The sequence below is a fragment of the Procambarus clarkii genome, chromosome 9 (assembly GCF_040958095.1).
Source record: "Procambarus clarkii isolate CNS0578487 chromosome 9, FALCON_Pclarkii_2.0, whole genome shotgun sequence".
Classification (NCBI taxonomy): Eukaryota; Metazoa; Arthropoda; class Malacostraca; order Decapoda; family Cambaridae; genus Procambarus; species Procambarus clarkii.
This window is the reverse complement of record NC_091158.1, coordinates 13,223,167-13,246,194: the sequence shown is the minus strand read 5'-3', so window position 1 is coordinate 13,246,194 and position 23,028 is coordinate 13,223,167. Positions and strand designations below refer to the sequence as shown.

General features: G+C 44.3%; 1 protein-coding gene across 4 annotated transcripts in view; it reads right to left on the bottom strand.

Moving 5' to 3' along the window:
- Positions 1-23,028, bottom strand: part of LOC123766220 (uncharacterized protein C1orf87) — a 38,655-nt gene that overhangs the window by 5,433 nt on the left and 10,194 nt on the right. Inside the window, exons 3-9 of one of the 4 annotated variants that reach the window (XM_045755218.2) lie at positions 20,515-21,127; positions 16,335-16,721; positions 6,446-6,694; positions 4,957-5,095; positions 4,186-4,340; positions 3,985-4,077; positions 3,581-3,725 (exon numbers count right to left, since the gene is read on the bottom strand). In XM_045755218.2, the coding sequence (XP_045611174.2) occupies positions 3,581-3,725; positions 3,985-4,077; positions 4,186-4,340; positions 4,957-5,095; positions 6,446-6,694; positions 16,335-16,384 (831 nt within the window). In that variant the 5' untranslated portion in view covers positions 16,385-16,721; positions 20,515-21,127. Of the gene's footprint in view, positions 1-3,580; positions 3,726-3,984; positions 4,078-4,185; positions 4,341-4,956; positions 5,096-6,445; positions 6,695-16,334; positions 17,143-20,514; positions 21,128-21,669; positions 21,787-23,028 lie in introns of those variants that run through there. The other 3 variants (XM_069321153.1, XM_045755217.2, XM_045755219.2) reach the window with 3 other exon arrangements.

The following is a 23,028-nucleotide window of genomic DNA, read 5'->3' as shown; positions in this document are numbered from 1 at the left end:
AAACTCTTTCTATCTACCACTGTGCTCCAGGCGACAGCAATCACCATGTAGTGGATGGCCCTCATAGGTCATTGGCTCAGGTCATGCCATGGACCACAACAAACTCTTCGACATATTTATATATTACAAACAATAAGAATTATATTAGGCAAAATAGGTTAGAATTGTAAGTACAATACAATACAATTGTTTATTATGCGAATGAATAATTCAACATAGAGGTTGTACATGAAGGTTGGATGCGAGAATTCGACGTGTCAGATCCTCAGTACTCATCAGGATATCAGAATCGTGATTGGTACCGAGATATCAGTACTGGGATAACAGGCAGCCACAGTACACAAGGATCTACTGAGAGTAGTGGAGGCTGCAGTGTTTACAAAGAGTCTCATATAAACGATACAAAATATAATATATGTTCTCCTCATCATGGAATAAGATCCATTATTCAATTATACAAAATGAGTGGAACATAGGAAAATCTACATGAAATATCAAAATGTTTATAGTGCCTAAAATATACATAACACAATACCTGGAATGCTTAAATGATTCAATAACTAAAATAATACAATACAAGAAAAATATTATCAAATCCAATTGATGATAAAATATACAATAGAGTAATGCCAGTCATACGAATAGAGGATAATAGTGTATAATGTATAAATCATGGATGAATTAAACATAAATATGATACAGCAAAACTATTTATTTTCACATGTATCTGGAGGTAACTCTTAACACTTAAATATCATACCAATTTGTGTCACTTACAGTTACTTATCATCATCAGTATTACATCAGGCAACACATTAACAGTATTACTTAAGGCTGTGCACCATCAATATTACTTAAATCTACACATCAACAGTATTACTTAAGGCTACACATACTCAGTATTAATTCATGCTACCCATCACAATCATCTGTATTACCTAAACACACACACCAAGACTACTGCTGTTATGCTGAGCTGCCGTAACAATGCTGGTATTATTCCCCACGTTAAGGTAAATCTGAACTGTTACAGTAACATTCGTTCCAGTAAACTGTGTTGGTTATCGTGTTCTCCTTCACCAATTCTTTAGGGAACTATCAATTATGAACAATTGATTTCTCACATGTAAATTAACTTCTTGTTGTCAAATGCACTTCTTTATATTTCAGAATTTCCACCTCAAGGCGTGTGGAACCAACTCATGTTCTCAGTTAAATTTAAACGTCCCATAATTAGAACTCTAGCCAGGGTACAATTGTCTCAATTAGCAAATAAATTAGCAAGTAATTTGCAAATTTTCCCAAAATTGATATTCACCTTTGGGGAATAAGTACCCACCATAAATAAAAGAACAAATCCCCAGACTTGCACAGACTTGCACTTGCACAACATTAGACTTGAATACTTATTAGCATGAGACATAAGCTTACAGGTTCAAAAAAAGGAGGAAATTATATTATGAAGAAATACCACACATATGACTATAACATCACCTAACACAGCATAGTCACAAACTAAATAAGATTACCACTGACATTTAACAACACATAAGAAACTGTTGAACATTTCGGACAAAAGCCGAATTATCTGGGGGATAACATATTAGACCCATTTGACGTGTTTGGGTCGTGCCATAGCGTACGTATGCAAGTGACCACAGAAACCAAATGGGAAATTATGTGAAGGTTCGTTACACAAGAAGTGGTGGTGAAGCCTCGTGGTGTGGAGCGATGTGGTGTAGAGTGTTTGGCAACACTGGGGAGGCCCCGCCACCAGCAGCCTACCAGTTCAAAAAATCCCTGAACTATATGTTTAACAGATCTCTCACCCTGTCCATGGAGGACAGAAGGAAATGTATATATGCTGGTTAGCATTGTAAATGTGTGGCCACGTCTGTGGTAGAAAATAATAATAATAATAATAATAAAACACCAGGAGCCTCACAGCCTCATACTCCTCCACCACTTTGTATGGCGCTCGTCTGCAAGTGCTCTCAGAAGCTAAGATAATTTATCCAGCTGAGTTGGGTTAGCAAGTGGGCTCAAAGTCACTTGGTGCCATCATTCACCATTTTGGTTCCAGCTCCTAGACATTATCTAGCAACTCAATAAGTGTAGGTGTAAATTAGTTGGCAAAAACTAAGTCTTGTTGGTGCAAAATAATTTCCTTCCTTGCACACACCTGTGTACACGTGAAAACAACTAAAAGAAATTGAAACACTTATGGTCCACTAATGAATAACGAAACGAGTAACTTGAGATGTTGAAGATAACTTCAAGGTTATTGAAGGACAGACGCTTGGGAGGAATATTGAAAAACTAAATCTCCAAAGTTAATTTTACACCTGACGCTAATTGATAAGTCCAACTTAGTGCATCTTCAGACGCAAATTAGAAGTGAATACAACATATCCAAAAAGCAACACATAGTCCAAGTATGTATATATGCTGAGAGGAAAAGTGATTACCCTGTCGAGAGGACAGATATTGACCTCCCATTGACAGCTGGGTTAATGGGCGGAGCACCAACTGACAGATCCGTCATGCCCACGGTCAATCATGAACGAACCGAAATATGAACTGGCTGTTGATAACTATGAACGTGTTTGATGTGAAGTGCTTCTGCTTTGTCCGATCTCTTATTCTCCCTGTATTGGTCGATTATTTCGGAGTTGTTATAGCCAGGATCTTTCTGATGGTCTGGATGTGAGAAGAATGATGCGGTCATTAATGGAACCTTGCTATTTGTGCATAAATAAGAGCACTGAGAGCAGTGACAGCCGCCAAGTGGCCATGTAAAGGTAGATGCAACATTCATCTCATTTAAGGTATTGTGTTTGGTGTGGAGGAAAGTTCCTCGGGAGTAAGTTGGTAGTCTTCGTACTCTTGTAGTAAATTATGTCCTTCAGGACTCTTTCCTCCGTCTTGCGAGTCGTAGGAAAGTAGTTCCTGTAAGAGAGTTTTATAGGTGGGACAGGATCTGCAGGGCTGACATATTCACTCACCAAACTCATTTGCTCATAGTCAATAACATATGTAAACATCAAAGATTGCTTTTAATACATATACGGTATAAACACACATATAAATATAAATATTTATGCTAATTTTTATTAAAAAGAGTGGCACTAGCAGTAGATCCCAACTGTCCTATGAGTCTCAGACACCCCCCCACCTGTCATCTTGCAGGTTTGATGAGGCTAGCCCCAACCATCAAGTCCACTACGGGCTCCCCATAGCCCGTGCTACTTAGAACTTTTTGTTCCAAGTAGCGAATCTTTAACAACAACAACCCAACCATCTGCCCTCCTACTTTAGAAAATCAGACAATATATATTATACATAATTTTGAACTTTTAAGTCTATTTACTACCGAAAAATACCTAAATAAATCTACATATATATCAAAAGTCAAGAATATCTTGTAAACAAGGAGGGAAATATCAGGGAAAAAGTGCCAAGCCATTTCGACTATATAGCACTGGGAAAGTGTCAGGATAAGGATTTGGGATGGGACGGCGGAAAGGAATGAATGGATGAATTAAACTAGAGACTAGAACAAGGAACTAGAGGACTGTACCTGTTGGCCAGTAAGGAAGTCATTCCGGTCACGATCCAGGTCATACATTGTCCTCCTGAGGTCAGCCATGTTGACCGGCTTGTCTGATAACTGTCTGGCCATGTCTGCGTACAGCTTGGCTTCGTCCCCATCACTGAAGACTACTCTACAGGTAGTACACAAGAGGTCAGGGCAGAGTACTCTACAGGTAAATACACAACAGGTAAGGGTAGAGTACTCTACAGGTAATACACAAGAGGTCTGGGTAGACTACTCTACAGGTAATACACAAGAGGTCACAGTAGGAACTAGCACAAAGAATTAAATAAACGGAAAAGTGGTACGGAATATCTTCACGACATAAGCAGCAAGGATGGAGTGTGCTAGAGCAGGACAGCTGGCCAGGATAACAATAACAGATTTACTTGTTTCTCAGGTTGATCTTACGAGGATCCTGTTGTTGCTGTGCTGCTCGCTGCTGCTGCTGCTGTTGCATGCTGCCCGAGGCTCCAACAGTCCTGCAAAATGATTACAAAATAAGTCCCAAATAAGAATGCATTTCTCTGACACTGGAATAACGGCAGAATTCGTTACAAACGCGTGTGGGTGGCGGTGTACGGACTGACCTCTGGTCAACAAAGGGAGGCGGGGGTTTGAAGGCCTCCATCCTGGACTTGGTGAGGTAAGCGAGCAAGTCCTCGTAGCGGACCATCGGGGCGTGATCGCCAGCGCGCCCAAACTTTTTACAAATGTTCCGCGCTCCTTCATCACTCAAATGTAACTGTAAAAGATGGGGCTCTTAGCTTGGTTACTGTAGTGATAAATTAAAGGGTTCAGATTGGAACTTTCTTTATGTGAGAGAGAGAAAGAGAGAGAGAGAGAGAGAGAGAGAGAGAGAGAGAGAGAGAGAGAGAGAGAGAGAGAGAGAGAGAGAGAGAGAGAGAGAGAGAGAGAGAGAGACAAGGAATATATCAGCATATAAATATATCTGCTGTATATACCGATATAATTTGTGTACATGGATCATTACAACAAATACAATTATATAATGAGCAAAAATTGATACTAAGAACAGTTAAAAATCATAATTATTCAAACCAATTAAAAGTTTGTCAGATAAAAATACAAGAGTAAGAGTCAAGGAGATATTAGAGAGAAGCACACTCTCAAGGGTGTAAGAGAGTGCTGAACGCCCTCAAGGGTGTAAGAGAGAGGAATGAAGAAGACACTAAGGTGTGCTGGGACAAGCACACACATCACATGTGGGCCAGACAGCAGCATACACATATGTAAATGTTCTGACCAAATATGTTACATGAAGGGACCATCTTCCTTCCCGACACACACACACAACTTAATATCAGATAAATAACTACGTAATAAACTCGACAACTCACCTGAAACTTCCTCAAGGTTCCCTTAACAATATCTGAAGTCAGGACTCCGTCTCTATCACGGTCTTGAGCTCTTAGGTTAATAAGGAGACCTTGAAGGGCGCGCTCTGGCAGCTCCTTCACCTTTTTCACAACCTCATTCCTGCACCAAGGAAGATAATAGCCAAGCTTACTCAACGGGAACGGTTAAAAGAATTAAAGTCACTGGTTATGGCTACTAGCCTCAAACTAACGCTATAATGCATTCATTTCCTCCCGTCTGCAACCAAGCGAATATTCCTGATAATTGTAGTGTAGTTGCAAACATGAATATACACCAGGAGGTATAATATATACCACATGAAGGATATTTTTTTGTTTAAATTGTAGGAGAATGCGGGGCAGTATTTTGTTGCCTCAAGCATAATAGTTGCAGAAATCGTAGGCTACAGGAAGGATAGCCCGAGAGAGTCATCAGTGCATCATGCCACAGAGCGAGGAAGTTATTTTCTGAGTAATGCTGCAGGCAGAGTATCCATACATGGTTTACCTTACGGTTTTCCTTCCCCCAGGATGTAACCCACAACAGTTGAATAACTCCAGTCTGAGATGACCCAGGGATCCGCCGTCCGGCTTCAACAATGTTCTCCATGATATATCACGTTATCGTGGTTTCCTTGTGTATATATCAGTTATGTTATCCATGCAGGCCAATGGTTCAGGGGCTCCGGACTGTCACGAAAATGGTGACAATACACAACAAATATATCAAGTGTCTCAAGCTATATGGACCTTCAAGATAACTTAGTGCTTATATAATTGCCAAGTTAATACAACTTTCATATATTATATTAATTACATATAATAATATATAATATTATATTATACATACACACACACATACTAGAATGGGTCACCGGCGGTGCCCGGGTCTCTCTATCTCTCTCGCTGTCCCTCCTCTCCCCCTCCCTCCCCCATCTTCTCACTCCACTTCCCCCCCCCTCCCTCATAGCACATACCATAACCTCAATGTTATTTGTACTATTGTTACATTGATGTAACGTTATAAATTAACGTTCTGGTTAGGTTGTGTATCGGTTGAGATATTATGAACAGCTGAAAATCTGTTGTAAACCTCTCAGAAACAAAAGGAGCTTTTCAGACTTCATAGGAGTCGCTGGGATTCGGAATAGGAGACGATTCTTCTTCGTCTGCTATTCCATCTCCTATTCTTCGAAGTCTCCCGAAGGCTGGGGACTTCGCCAACTTCCCCATGACACTCCCTATACAATCTTAAGTCACAAGGCAAAGTTATGTGAGGCTAGTCCCGAGCATCTAGCTTACAGCCTTAGATGGACAAAGAGACAGACACTCTCTTTAACAGATAGATAGTTCAGCTATAATTATGTTAAAATATAGTACATATACCATATATCTTGTAAAATATTACACTGATAATTCTACCATAATTCCCCAATGACAAACCTAAAAGTATACTAAATGATAATCTTACTTGAGTGAAATGTCATCCAGTTCTGACAATGTAAAGCTTTCATCCTTCCTTCTACCGGAGTCTTTGATGGGCGGCAGGACGGAGAAGTTGTTGCCCCTGGCCCTTGCGTCCACCGGGGGTGCCGGAGGGGGCCTGGCCTGCGAGTACTGGACCCCGGGCCCTCCTGCCAGGGACGGAGGTGGTTGTGTCCTCTGCCTCAACAACAGAGGTACTCCGCTGGCCGACACCGCGTGTATGGTGGGGTGCGCCCTGTACACCAACACCTTGCGGTTAGTCTCAGTCTTCTATATTATTGTTGACTAAACCACACACTAGAAAGTGAAGAGACGGCGACGTTTCGACTTGATAATGGTCCAGGACGGACCGAAACGTCGTCGTCTCTTCACTTTCTAGTGTGTGGTTTAGTCAACATTTTTCAGCCACGTTATTGTGACTCTTCATCTACTTCTATATTATTCATTACTGTATTCTCTTGTAACAAGACATTAATGCGTTAAAAATTAATCCACGTTAATGCGCCGAAACAGGAAATTAGCAGCCTATTAGTCTCTGATTTTTGCCAATATTAATGTTCATTTATTTATAATTTTGTTAATATTAACGTCAAGGATAGGATGGATTAGGTGTTTTAGTTCTATTGGTAATTATGTAGAACGTGGAATCTATCAACAGTAATTATGCGGTGCCAACATACTGTAGATGTATACTGTACATACTGCAGATGTATACATGTATACTGTATATCTTTCAGTGTTCTTGCGAGTACAACAACGCGGTGCCGTTAATATAACAATGTGCAACTGTCATGTGCAGAAAATCGATAATAAGCAAAACAAAGCAATTGTAAATGTGCCCTGTATTATACATTTACGGTAATGGAAAAAAAGTATAATTTTCCATTCTATAATACAACAACGGAATTTATTGATCATAATTCATGAGATTACATTCACTAAAGGTTTATTTTATATATTATTTCCGCACACAATGTTGGCGAGACACGCACACCCGGCTTATATATATATATATATATATATATTATATTATATATATATATATATATATATATATATATATATATATATATATATATATATATATATATATATATATATATAATATATATTATATATTTCATGTCGTTATATAATGATTACAGATGACGGTGGTAGGAGGGGTTTGTCGCTATGATTTAAATAATTAATGACGTGTGTGTGTGTATGTGTGTGTGTGTGTGTGTGTGTATATGTGTAATTACCTAAGTGTAATTACCTAAGTGTAGTTACAGGATGAGAGCTACGCTCGTGGTGTCCCGTCTTCCCAGCACTCTTTGTCATATAACGCTTTGAAACTACTGACGGTCTTGGCCTCCACCACCTTCTCACTTAACTTGTTCCAACCGTCTACCACTCTATTTGCGAAGGTGAATTTTCTTATATTTCTTCGGCATCTGTGTTTAGCTAGTTTAAATCTATGGCCTCTTGTTCTTGAAGTTCCAGGTCTCAGGAAGTCTTCCCTGTCGATTTTATCAATTCCTGTTACTATTTTGTACGTAGTGATCATATCACCTCTTTTTCTTCTGTCTTCTAGTTTTGGCATATTTAATGCTTCTAACCTCTCCTCGTAGCTCTTGCCCTTCAATTCTGGGAGCCACTTAGTAGCATGTCTTTGCACCTTTTCCAGTTTGTTGATGTGCTTCTTAAGATATGGGCACCACACAACAGCTGCATATTCTAGCTTTGGCCTAACAAAAGTCATGAACAATTTCTTTAGTATATCGCCATCCATGTATTTAAATGCAATTCTGAAGTTAGAAAGCATTGCATAGGCTCCTTGCACAATATTCTTAATGTGGTCCTCAGGTGATAGTTTTCTATCTAGAACCACTCCTAGATCTCTTTCTTTATCAGAATTCTTTAAAGATTTCTCACATAATATATAGGTTGTGTGGGGTCTATGTTCTCCTATTCCACATTCCATAACATGACATTTATTAACATTAAATTCCATTTGCCAAGTGGTGCTCCATATACTTATTTTGTCCAGGTCTTCTTGAAGGGCATGACAATCATCTAAATTTCTTATCCTTCCTATTATCTTAGCATCATCAGCAAACATGTTCATATAATTCTGTATACCAACTGGTAGATCATTTATGTACACAATAAACATCACTGGTGCAAGAACTGAACCCTGTGGTACTCCACTTGTGACATTTCTCCATTCCGATACATTGCCTCTGATTACTGCCCTCATTTTTCTATCAGTCAGAAAATTTTTCATCCATGATAGAAGCTTACCTGTCACCCCTCCAATATTTTCCAGTTTCCAGAACAACCTCTTATGTGGAACTCTGTCGAAAGCCTTTTTTAGGTCCAGATAGATGCAGTCAACCCAGCCATCTCTTTCCTGTAATATCTCTGTGGCCCGATCATAGAAACTGAGTAAATTCGATACACAACAGTGTGTGTGTGTGTGTGTGTGTGTGTGTGTGTGTGTGTGTGTGTGTGTGTGTGTGTGTGTGTGTGTGTGTGTGTGTGTGTGTGTGAGTGTGAGTGTGAGTGTCGGAGAGTGAAAGGAACTACACGGTGACTGCTCCTCCTGCCCCACCCCCACCCAATCCTTTCTTCCCCTTCTTCCTCCTTCCTTAATCTCCCTAATTCCCTCTAACCTCTCCTACCCTCCACAATTTCCCCCTCCCCTCGTCCCCCCGTCCCAGGTCCTGCAGCAGGGGAGGATAGGAAGGTTAGGTGATCAATACCGTGGCATTTAGCAAGAAGATTCTCCTACGGGAGCAGTCTGATCTTCCACCGTGGTGCCTGTGTCCAGACCCCCACCCCTAGCCATGGCTTTCAAGTCACGGGTCACCCCTAGCCATGGCTTTCAAGTCACGGGTCACCCCTAGCCACGGCTCTCAAGTCACGGGTCATCCCTAGCCACGGCTCTCAAGTCACGGATCACCCCTAGCCACGGCTCTCAAGTCACGGATCACCCCTAGCCACGGCTCTCAAGTCACGGATCACCCCTAGCCACGGCTATCAAGTCACGGGTCACCCCTTGCCACGGCTCTCAAGTCACGGGTCACCCCTAGCCACGGCTATCAAGTCACGTGTTGATCCCTAGTTAATCAAGGAACACGAAAGATGAAAACAGGTGAATGATAGATGATGCATATATGACGACTCATCCTCCCACACCTCAGCACCAACGCTACAGACATCAGCGGCTATACTGCGGCGACATTAGTGCAGTCTGACATCTCACTTTCTATACGCATGATTCGCCTAGTGACCTCTGACCTCCAAGTGGATTTCTCTAGGCTCGTAGGCTCATGATTAGGTAAAACTGCTTTAAATATGACGTATGTAACATCGTGATAACGGGGAATGAAGAACTGGAGAGGTAAAAGGAGAAAGGAGGTAAAAGAGAGAAAGGAGGCGAGAGAAATGTTTGAGACGCAGAGAAAGGAAAGAAAGGGTGAAAGTGATTTGGTTGACCTTGTGAGAAATCGACGAAGTCACTTTGTGACGGCAATAATGTCTCAAGCTGGAATGCGGTCAAGGAACACGTTCACACACACACACACACACACACACACACACACACACACACACACACACACACACACACACACACACACACACACACACTCACACACACACAGGGCCTGAAAGCTGAGTGGACAGCGCTCTGTACTCGTAAATCTAGGGTCTGGGTTCCATCCCCGGAGATGGCAGAAACAAATGGGCAGAGTTTCTTTCAAACTGATGCTCCTATTCAACTAGCAGTTCCTGGGAGTTAGACAGCTGCTACGGGCTGTGTGTGTTAGAAATATATGATGTATAGAGAAAAAAATAGATTGGTTAGAAAGGCGGGGTCCAAGAGCTAATTGCGCGAATCTGTAGACACAAATAGTAAATACCAATAGCAAATACGCACGGCCGAGCGCACATACACAGGTGTGTGTGTGTGTGTGTGTGTGTGTGTGTGTGTGTGTGTGTGTGTGTGTGTGTGTGTGTGTGTGTGTGTGTGTGTGTGTGTAGTGCTAGGTGGTGGGGAAGAGAGCAATTAAGGGTCGAAAATACATAGTTAAAATATACTTCACAAGTCCGTAGAGTTTACATATTTTTCATCAAAAAATTAACCTTCTTTGCCGTAAAATAATATACAAACATTAATGATTGTGATATAATTGTATTGTGATTTTCTAGATTATTTAAAACGATACAGAACAAGTCACATTATGAAATAACAAATGCAGCCGAAGGAAGGCAAATATATTTGTTAATAGTTTGAGAAGAATGAGGCAAAAGACCTCAGCTCACTAATGGAGATATTGGTCAGTTCTTTTAATAAGAGGATTGTGCTGGTGATGATTAGCAAGGAGCCAATGATGAGCATGGAGCCAATGATGAGCAAGGAGCCAATGATGAGCAAGGAACCAATGATGAGCAAGGAGCCAATGATGAGCAAGGAGCCAATGATGAGCAAGGAGCCAATGATGAGCAAGGAGCCAATGATTAGCAAGGAACCAATGATGAGCAAGGAGCCAATGATGAGCAAGGAGCCAATGATGAGCAAGGAGCCAATGATGAGCAAGGAGCCAATGATGAGCAAGGAGCCAGTGATTAGCAAGGAGCCATACCCAAGACAAGCAGCAGCACATACAATAACATCTTCAGGTTACTGAGCATTACCTCTAAGGATTAACCACAAGTGCAGCTTATCTTACACCCAAGCTTTGCGCGGGTAAAGCCACACTGAGTGTTTTCTCAACCTACTTACACATTCAACACAATCTGGAATCAAACTAAGCGACGAATAAGACAATTTTTTGACGCAAGAAAGATTATGAACACTTTCTCTTAGATGGCATTAGAAACATAGTACAGAACCGCATCTCCAGAGGTCCCCTCAGACCCACATCACCATACACAGTGCTGGAGGTGACGAGAGAACAGCATTCGGAAACCTTCTTGAGGTTATCTTGAGATGATTTCGGGGCTTTAGTGTCCCCGCGGCCCGGTCCTCGACCAGGCCTCCACACCCAGGAAGCAGCCCGTGACAGCTGACTAACTCCCAGGTACCTATTTACTGCTAGGTAACAGGGGCATTCAGGGTGAAAGAAACTTTTGCCCATTTGTTTCTGCCTCGTGCGGGAATCGAACCCGAGCCACAGAATTACGAGTCCTGCGCGCTATCCACCAGGCTACGAGGTCCCAGGCTACGTTCACCTTACCGTGAACGCTTTCACAGTGCACAGTATACGTGTCCAACCAGTGGCAGAATATACGACGCCACAGTGGCGCACCTGTGAGGTACAGGTGTATATTATTGTAATAATGAAGAAGATTACATCAAAAGTAATACAGGGAAATGTATTACGGGGGGAGGGGGGAAGAGTGTATTACAATATACAACATTGCTTCATTTGTAAATGCGAATGTACAAAGTTTGTCATCGTTATTATAGATATTTTAGTATTTTAGTTACGAACAAAATTACAGCCAGCTGTCTCCCTTCCCCTCTCTGGCTGACAGACGTATAGCCAGCTGTCCACCCCCTGTCTGACAGACGTATAGCCAGCTGTCCACCCCCTGGCTGACAGACGTATAGCCAGCTGTCCACCCCCTGGCTGACAGACGTATAGCCAGCTGTCCACCCCCTGGCTGACAGACGTATAGCCAGCTGTCCACCCCCTGGCTGACAGACGTATAGCCAGCTGTCCACCCCCTGGCTGACAGACGTATAGCCAGCTGTCCACCCCCTGGCTGACAGACGTATAGCCAGCTGTCCACCCCCTGGCTGACAGACGTATAGCCAGCTGTCCACCCCCTGGCTGACAGACGTATAGCCAGCTGTCCACCCCCTGGCTGACAGACGTATAGCCAGCTGTCCACCCCCTGGCTGACAGACGTATAGCCAGCTGTCCACCCCCTGGCTGACAGACGTATAGCCAGCTGTCCACCCCCTGGCTGACAGACGTATAGCCAGCTGTCCACCCCCTGGCTGACAGACGTATAGCCAGCTGTCCACCCCCTGGCTGACAGACGTATAGCCAGCTGTCCACCCCCTGGTTGACAGACGTATAGCCAGCTGTCCACCCCCTGGTTGACAGACGTATAGCCAGCTGTCCACCCCCTGGCTGACAGACGTATAGCCAGCTGTCCACCCCCTGGCTGACAGACGTATAGCCAGCTGTCCACCCCCTGGCTGACAGACGTATAGCCAGCTGTCCACCCCCTGGCTGACAGACGTATAGCCAGCTGTCCACCCCCTGGTTGACAGACGTATAGCCAGCTGTCCACCCCCTGGTTGACAGACGTATAGCCAGCTGTCCACCCCCTGGCTGACAGACGTATAGCCAGCTGTCCACCCCCTGGTTGACAGACGTATAGCCAGCTGTCCACCCCCCTGGCTGACAGACGTATAGCCAGCTGTCCACCCCCTGGCTGACAGACGTATAGCCAGCTGTCCACCCCCTGGTTGACAGACGTATAGCCAGCTGTCTCCCCCCTGGTTGACAGACGTATAGCCAGCTGTCCACCCCCTGGTTGACAGACGTATAGCCAGCTGTCTCCCCCCTGGTTGACAGACGTATAGCCAGCTGTCCACCCTCTGGCTGACAGACGTATAGCCAGCTGTCCACCCCCTGGCTGACAGACGTATAGCCAGCTGTCCACCCCCTGGCTGACAGACGTATAGCCAGCTGTCCACCCCCTGGCTGACAGACGTATAGCCAGCTGTCCACCCCCTGGTTGACAGACGTATAGCCAGCTGTCTCCCCCCTGGTTGACAGACGTATAGCCAGCTGTCCACCCCCTGGTTGACAGACGTATAGCCAGCTGTCTCCCCCTGGTTGACAGACGTATAGCCAGCTGTCTCCCCCCTGTCTGACAGACGTATAGCCAGCTGTCCACCCCCTGTCTGACAGACGTATAGCCAGCTGTCTCCCCCTGTCTGACAGACGTATAGCCAGCTGTCCACCCCCTGTCTGACAGACGTATAGCCAGCTGTCCACCCCTGTCTGACAGACGTATAGCCAGCTGTCCACCCCCTGTCTGACAGACGTATAGCCAGCTGTCCACCCCCTGCCTGACAGACGTATAGCCAGCTGTCCACCCCCTGTCTGACAGACGTATAGCCAGCTGTCCACCCCCTGCCTGACAGACGTATAGCCAGCTGTCCACCCCCTGTCTGACAGACGTATAGCCAGCTGTCCACCCCCTGGCTGACAGACGTATAGCCAGCTGTCCACCCCCTGGCTGACAGACGTATAGCCAGCTGTCCCCCCCCTGGCTGACAGACGTATAGCCAGCTGTCCCCCCTTCCCCCTGGCTGACAGTCATGATATTAAAATATTTAGACTTACATCCATCAATGTGACGGCATTTATGGCCTCTCATACAGCTTCGGTACAAGGACACGCGGGTGGCCCCCTGGCCCAGGTGGCCCCTGGCCCAGGTGGCCCCTGGTCCAGGTGGCCCCTGGTCCAGGTGGCCCCTGGTCCAGGTGGCCCCTGGCCCAGGTGGCCCCTGGTCCAGGTGGCCCCTGGTCCAGGTGGCCCCTGGTCCAGGTGGCCCCTGGTCCAGGTGGCCCCTGGCCCAGGTGGCCCTGGCCCAGGTGGCCCCTGGCCCAAGTACATGGCCAGGAAATAACATTAACCAGATCTGTTGTTTTGATGAATACGTTCAGTATATATAGGAAGTTGTAAATTAAGGATAATGTGTTTGTGAAGAATATTCAGGTTATTCTTATTGTGCGTAACTGTCTCCCTCACGATAAATTAGTTAGTCCCAAGCTGGCCACTAACTGTACCAGAGTTAGTAGTTTATATCTATAAAATAGAATGCCTGTCTGGCTGTCGAAGGGTGGAGGTTATCTTGAGATGATGATTTCGGGGCTTTAGTGTCCCCGTGGCCCGGTCCTCGACCAGGCCTCCACCCCCAGGAAGCAGCCCATGACAGATGACTAACACCTAGGTACCTTGACCAGACCACACACTAGAAGTTGAAGGGACGACGACGTTTCGGTCCGTCCTGGACCATTCTCAAGTAGATTCTCAACCAATCGACTTGAGAATGGTCCAGGACGGACCGAAACGTCGTTGTCCCTTCAACTTCTAGTGTGTGGTCTGGTCAACATACTTCAGCCACGTTATTGTGACTCATCGCCTGCACCTAGGTACCTATTTTACTGCTAGGTAACAGGGGCATAGGGTGAAAGAAACTCTGGCCATTGTTTCTCGCCGGGGAATGCTTGGGGCTAGCCTCACGCAGCTCTGCAAGATGAATTGTAATTGAATGTAGAGTGACATAGGGGGGTTGTCAGGGTCGACCCCCCATGCCCCTCTTTAAGAAGGACCAGCTCCTCTTCCAAGCCCCATTGACTCCTATGAAGTCTAGAAGGAGATTTTCAACAGTTTTTCCAACTGTTCATATTATCTCATAGCGTAACTACGACATTGTAATAACGTAACAACCTTGTACCAAACTATTGTAGAAATAACTTTGTGGTTGTGCAGTGTGTTAGCTGGGATTGAATGTTCTGAGAGGGAGAGTTTTAAAGTTTTATCTTTAAAAAAAATCAAAGGTAAAACTTTAACCTTTCGTATTTCTTTAGGTAAATGCCCCTACGATACAAGAGGGAAATATATATATATATATATATATATATATATATATATATATATATATATATATATATATATATATATATATATATATATAACAGGGGGGATAGGGGAGACGTCTCCCTTCCCCCTTTTTACAATAGGGGGGAAGGAGAGGCGCCAGGGGGGGGGGGAGGTCCACATTCTTGGGCATGGTGTAGCAATATCGATTTCCATTGAAACTACTGTGTGTATAGCAACAGGTGTGGTGTGTATATATGGCGTCATGTGTGTTGCTACTGGTGTTGTATGTTGTATGAGTCTGGTGTTGTATGCGTCTGGTGTTGTATGCGCGTCGCTACTGGTGTTGTATGTTGTATGCGTCTGGTGTTGTATGCGCGTCGCTACTGGTGTTGTATGTTGTATGCGTCTGGTGTTGTATGTTGTATCCGTCTGGTGTTGTATGTTGTATCCGTATGGTGTTGTATGCGCGTCGCTACTGGTGATGTAAGCGCGTCGCTACTGGTGTTGTATGTACCTTGTACCGTTAGGAATAACGGTACAAGGCGTGGGAATAGACTAACGGTAAAATCATACACAAGATAGTTAGCCAAAGCTCGTATTATGATGAATAAATCCACAAGGACCGTTATGAGGGCTCGAACTTACGTCCAGGATGATCCCAGAAGCGCCTTAATCGACTGAGCCACGACAGGGTATAAGAATTGCAACCGGGATTGCTACTGCTCTCACACTCTTAATCGCAGTCGATTAGGGCGCGTCTGGGATCATCCTGGACGTAAGTTCGAGCCCTCAGCACGGCCCTTGTGGATATATTCATTTGATATATCACGCTATTGTGATTTCTGTGTGCATTCTCGTATTATGATGGTCAAATCCGTATATACCTTGAGGCTATGTTGTATTAGCGAAGCCTGTGTAAGGCTCGGCTGGTTTAAGGTTAGGTTAGGTTAGGTTAGGCTAGGCTAGGTTAGGTTAGGCTAGCCTAACCTAACCTAGGTTAGGCAAGGTTAGGTTAGGTTGGGTGAGGTTGGGTGAGGTGAGGTTAGGTTGGGTTGGGTGAGGTTAGGTAGGTTTTAAAATCACTTCGCGAACAGTACATGTGTGGGATGTGTATCAGTGGAAATACCTCCCGGACGTCAGTACTGGTGGTAGGGGAAGAAACTCCCGGAAGATGTGGGGAAAAAAAGCACTGATTAAGTTATATACAAGCAGCAATATGTTAATAACAAAATAACAGAGAGATAGTGACTTAACTGTAACTGGCGCGGGTAGTTGTGATCGCGAGTCACTACAGCACAGCACATGGCGCCTTTTTCACACTACTAGCTCTCTCCTCCACCCATCCTCATGGGCACATATATAAATATATATATATATATATATATATTTATATATATATTTTCCACCCCCACAAGGATGTAGTGTATGGTTAGGCAGGACCTGGCCCCCCGAAGTCAGGTCCAGCCAGACATGTCTACGGTGATGGTTAGTGGTCTAGATGGTCACTACGGGTCGCCGCCTGGCACTCTGGCAGTGCCATCGCTGGTGGTGGTGTGTCAGGCACTGCTGCTGCTTGTCCCCTTGTGACGTTATGTCGATTGTTCACTAGTTTATATCTTCACAACTTTTACAGCTCACATACTTGCAAAACCCACCAAAAAAGTAATTTCAATTAATGTCTGCAATTTTCAGTATTTTATTGTTCAAGTTTTTTTTTTAAATATGAGATAAGCATCGTAACGATTTATCTTCAACTTCTAATAAAGAATGTTAGTTCTTCTAATGTTAATCTTCTAATTCAACTTCTAATGTTATCTATCAACTATTTTTCTATCCGTTCATTGTTCACACTACAATGTCTGCGTATGTTAGTGTGGCCACATTAACAGATGGTCTTACTATGTAATTCCTTAACCAGTCTGCTGTTATCGGCGACACCAACACTGTTATCTCGTCTCCAACCTGTACCACCCTGCGAGGCCTCTGTCTGCAGCACATCTCAACCTTGTCTGCTGAGCGTGTCCCAGGCGAAGCTTGGTGTGTGTGTGTATATGTGTGTGTGTGTGTGTGTGTGTGTGTGTGTGTGTGTGTGTGTGTGTGTGTGTGTGTGTGTGTGTGTGTGTGTGTGTGTGTGTGTGTGTCAGGTATGGGGGGGGGTGATATCGCTGGCGCCACACGCCATCTACCGGCCGCTTTCCTAACTACAAATACAAAAAGATTCACATTTTTGCGGGTAACAATGTTTGCGATTTATCAAACGCGTTCAGCTATTACACACTTGTAATAGTTTGTGTGCATTTAAATTTTTATGTTCACTAATTATGGGAATGTTTGGCATTAGTGTCTTATTTGTATCCGCAGCAAGGGATATATAAAATAAAAAAAGAATGAAAATTAGCACCCACATTATACAAATTGTACATTGCCAATATGTCCTCAGATAAACAATGGTGATTTTTATTATTCATGCCCGGTTTTTATACTACTACGTTACCCTATGGTTTTATCTCTAGTGTTCTCTTGTTAATTTAGGTCATAAAAAGTGATAATTTACGACTACAGTATAATGATTACAAGGAGGTTATTGGGCGGGGTAATAAGACCTTATTTCCTCACAGTCACTGTCAGGTAAGCACTGTGGAAGACATCTTCCCCCAGACTGTGAGCGCCCTGTGTTTACATGACGTCATAAGCGCGTGGCATAGCAACCGCTTAGCAACGCTCCCCGGGGCGCGCTACAACTCTGGACTTTCACCCATACTGACTCGTAACATAAGCACCAGCCATTCTTCTCACGGCAGCGTAAACAATGAAAGTGGGAATATATATCTCTACATCAACAACAAGTACACTTCGGCGTTCATAGACTTATTTATTTATATATAAAATTTATTTATTTTATTTTATTTTTTATTTACTTGCAACTACAGTAGTTCATCAATGCTGTGTAAACTGAGATTCAATTTCTAAGTCAATCACTATATGTGCCTCTGTAACCTTTCCACCACCACTCACAGGATGAGTATGAAATGTATAATACGCGAATAAAACTAATAAAAAGATTCAAGCATCTCGGTTTAGGAGTTTAAGTCGAAATCATAAGATTAACATAATTTCCTGCTGGGTCAGATTGTGACCTTAGTTAAACGAATTGCGGGGGTCAGCTCCTGAGCACATTATGTGCCTCAATGACCTCTTTCAACTACCGCCCACGGGGGCGAGCGTGGACCGCTGCCGCCCACGGGGCGAGCGTGGACCGCTGCCGCCCACGGGGCGAGCGTCATTCACTACCGCCCACGGGGCGACCGTGGTCCGCTGCCGCCCACGGGGGCGAGTATGGTCCATTACTACCACTGTTAAAGGAGAGAAGCAGCCGGTGTTGTATTACCACCTCTGCGGGATGTGGAGCTTTACAAGATTTAATTCATAGCATAATGGTTTTTAGTAAATTAGTTCATTATCAAGACGGAGATAATTATAGAAGCTTCCCATTGATTTTGTGTCTGTAACACGTCATGTGATCGGCGAAGCAGTGTGTGTGTGTGTGTGTGTGTGTGTGTTGTGCACCTAGTTGTGCTTGCGGGGGTTGAGCTCTGGCTCTTTGGTCCCGCCTCTCAACTATCAATCAACTGATGTACAGATTCCTGAGCCTATTGGGTTCTATCATATCTACATTTGAAACTGTGTATGGAGTCAGCCTCCACCACATCACTGCCTAATGCATTCCATCTGTTAACTACTCTGACACTGAAAAAGTTCTTTCTAACGTCCCTGTAGCTCATAGTTCTGGAGGTGCCGGGGATCGAACCCGGAGCCTTTCACTGTGTGTGTGTGTGTGTGTGTGTGTGTGTGTGTGTGTGTGTGTGTGTGTTGTCTGTGTCGTTTTCCTAACAGCTCTCACCAAAACAGTTATCAGGGCCAAGCTTCAGCTCCTGGGCACCATCTTTTCCGTCTACCTGTCACATAATGTGATGACTGTCCCTCCCACTGTTCCGTGTCATGTGTGCTTGTAAAGCTATTAATGGAAGTGGCTCAGGATATTTACTTCTATTTACTACCTACTATTTCATCTAAGAAATGTCTCCTCGCATCCTTATGGCTTATATAGTGTCTTAGTTTCTATGTCGTTTTCTCGATGTACTGCTGATCAGCCTAAACATTATTGTATCGATATCCCCGAGTATTTTGTATGTATGGAACACGTTCCTTCAACTTATCTTTTCTACAGGTATCATTAGGTTTAGTTCCCCAAGCCTATCCGTATTCCTCAGGCTTCTCAATTATCAGATTAATTTCGATGTTCGTTTTGTGCTTTTCCAGGTGGGGTTCCAGGCAGGTCCTGGAGACTCCAGGACTGGTGGGACACTTGGTACACACACGACGCGCTGAAGCTTCCAGGTTTGGGTTCCACGGGACAGATTCACGAAGCAGTTATGCAAGCACTTACGAACCTGTACATCTTTTCTCAATCTTTGGCAGAGTTGTTTACAATTATTAAACATTTAATGAGCTCCGAAGCACCAGGAGGCTGTTTATAACAATAACAGTTGATTGAGGAATAACAGTCAAAGATTCAGAAAAGATGTACACGTTCGTAAGTTCTTGCGTAACTGCGTCGTGAATCTGGCCCCTGGGCACTCCCCCTCGTGCTCGCCAGCTTAACATAAGCTGCGGATATGAGTCCAGTTGTGGAAGCTTTAGTTTGACCCACGCTTGCAGGTTCCTGCCTTTTATTACCCATTGCTTCTCTTATCTCCTTATGCCTACATGTGCGTGAATGTGTGTGTGAATCCGTGCTTGTGTACGCATGTGTGTACGTGCGTACCTGCGAGCTAGCGTGCTCGTTTGCTCTTTCATTAATATTTCAAGTTAACGCACATTGTTTAGAATTGTTCAAAAATCTGCCGTGCACAGCCATTGAGGCCTAAATGTATTTGTCTATATATTCCAATATATGTGTGTGTGTTTACTAGTTGTGTTTTTGCGGGGGTTGAGCTTTGCTCTTTCGGCCCGCCTCTCAACTGTCAATCAACTGTTTACTAACTACTTTTTTTTTTTTCCACACCACACACACACACACACCCCAGGAAGCAGCCCGTGACAGCTGACTAACTCCCAGGTACCTATTTACTGCTAGGTAACAGGGACACTTAGGGTGAAAGAAACTTTGCCCATTTGTTTCTGCCTCGTGCGGGAATCGAACCCGCGCCACAGAATTACGAGTCCTGCGCGCTATCCACCAGGCTACGAGGCCCCATGTGTGTGTGTGTGTGTGTGTGTGTGTGTGTGTGTGTGTGTGTGTGTGTGTGTGTGTGTGTGTGTTTTCGGGCGTTTTTCTCTACTAAGTGATGTGCTAATGATGAGAGATAATAGTGAGGAGAGACAATGCTGGTGTTGTTAAGGGTGAGGAACACAAGAGCAGTCATATACTTACCCAAACCGCCATTCCACTATGCGCTTTCCTCCCCGGATCTTCACATCGTACATAGGAATGAACCGCTTTGGCATCCCTGGGTCACGTGATCATCGCGTCACATGTGAAGATCAGCAGTTGTAGCATCGCTCGGTCATGACGTCATTATGACGTCAGAATATAGAACCAATAACTGAGGCACAACTGGGTCACGTGATCATGCCGTCCAACGTGAACACCAATGGCTGGCGCAGTTCGATTGCGTAATAATGACGTCATATCTGGAGAATTGTCGGATATTGACTTCATGCGGTGATGTCATGCATGGTAATTAGTCGGAGCTGTATATATTTTGATCATATGAGGATGGCGCAGTGTTCGGTGAGTCGCCATGACGATATCAGCTGACCAGAGGCATGACATGACAGATGGGGCCTTGAGTGGTGACGTCACACTGACCAACGGCATGACATGACAGCTGGGCCGTGAGTGGTGACGTCACACTGACCAACGGCATGACATGACAGCTGGGCCTTGAGCGGTGACGTCACACTGACCAGAGGCATGACATAACAGGTGGGCCTTGAGCGGTGACGTCACACTATGCGGTGGCAGCGTCCCCGCAGCAACACGTCTGCAACATAAGGGATAAATGCAAGATGAGTTGCCCTTGATGAGCTTTTAGTCATGAGCGTTGATGATTTTAGTGTGTGTGTGTGTGTGTACATAGTGTAATGCTTGTTGGGTCGAGCGTCAGCTCTTAATCCCCGCCTTTTGTGTTCTCGGTCACCAGCTTCCCATAATTTGTTATTATGTAATCACAACTGCTTATGGAGGTGTGAATGGTGTTATCCCCATGTACTTCCTCACCTAACTCCTACTTGTTTACTGCTCTCACGCTCTAGGCGCTTCTCTGCATTCTTGTGTGACATCTTCGTCTCAGGCTTCCACCCATGCCCACTGACTCCTCAGTTTCTCATTCAAAACAACTTATTATAGAGACAAATCACTGTCTATACCGTGCTACCTCTTGGGTGGCTTAATCTTTATCAATCAATCAATCTTTGGACACATTCACGGGAGACATCTCCCGTCACGCAGGGTGCAGTCGCACCTCCACAGATCTCAAGTATCATCTATTGATACTGGTAATGGCTCAAAAGGGCCACCACTTACGGGCTATTCATGCCCGTGCCACCTTTTAGGTGGCTTAATCTTCATCAATTATCAATCTGTCTATACCGATATGGCCACTTGTTCCTGCTCGAACACGTCTTGAGTTAAGGACTGTCCTGGGGGACTGATTCCTGCTGACCACGATCCTCTCCATTACTTCTGTGGACTAAAAACGTCATTAGCAAGACAGAAACTACACAGGGATCAAATATAATGACAGCCATTCACAGGGGAATAAAAAATGTGATCGGGTTCACTCAATAGATGGCGTTGACATCGTCACCTCCCTCAACAGAGGGCGTTGTCGTCGACCCACCTCCTAAGCGAATTGTGGTCGGTAGTGCTCCACAGATGGCGTGGATATCGTCACACTTCACTCCACAGATGGCGTCGATATCGTCGCAAGGTGGATTAGTCTTCATCATCATTATTATTATAAGTCAATGTTGGCCAAGAGGGGAGGAGTTGGGGAACCACTTCCAGTGAGCTTCCAGTTCTGGCCCGAGATCCCTTGACCCGCTGCTCCAGGCTGCGCGCGCCTCCAGTCATTGTTCCCGCCACCACAGTGTATCTCATTTCTTATAATGTTCTCAATTGCAGCTATTTCTCCACAAGATCCACCCAACAAATATGTGTGTATTCACATGTGTTTAACCCTTGTCTTTGTCAATGTTGGACGTCTTTGTTCGGCTTCAGTTTGTAATGAACACGTCGGGTAAAAGATGGAAGGTTTCCGCGCTGTCCAGTGACGCCTCCATGTTTCACTTGTTATTTGACCTTCTTCGCCGTCTTCATATTTTATGTTTTTATTTTATTTATATATATATACAAATCTTTTAAAGCTACTAGTACGCGCAGCGTTTCGGGAATATATTTCATTTGTCCTTCAATTACTATGTATGTATCTTTGGTGATTACTTTGATTATTGATACAGTATGTTGTGTCATAACAACATCCATTGACACATGTGTTAATGGATGTTGTTCCATTTCCTTTCCTCCTTCCTTTCCGCCTTGTTATCTGGGATCATGTTTGTAAAAGTGTCCAAGATTGTTTCTCTCTCCTCTCCCTTATTTCTTCCCCTAAATCCTGCTTTATTTATCTCTCATTCTTGCTTTCTTATCCATTCTTCCATTTCGTTAAATCTGTTTTGCCCTTCTTGCGTTACCAGTTCCCTTTCTTTACTTCATTTGTCAACCTTTGTTTTTTTTATCATCTGTTTAGTCCCCCTTTCATGCATTTCTTTCGTTTTCTATTGCCTCGCCACTTGACAATTGTCTGTAACTGTTGTGTTGACAGACATCTCAAACAGAAAACGGAACAGTACGTTACTTTTGTGAGTCGATTTCATTTCAAAT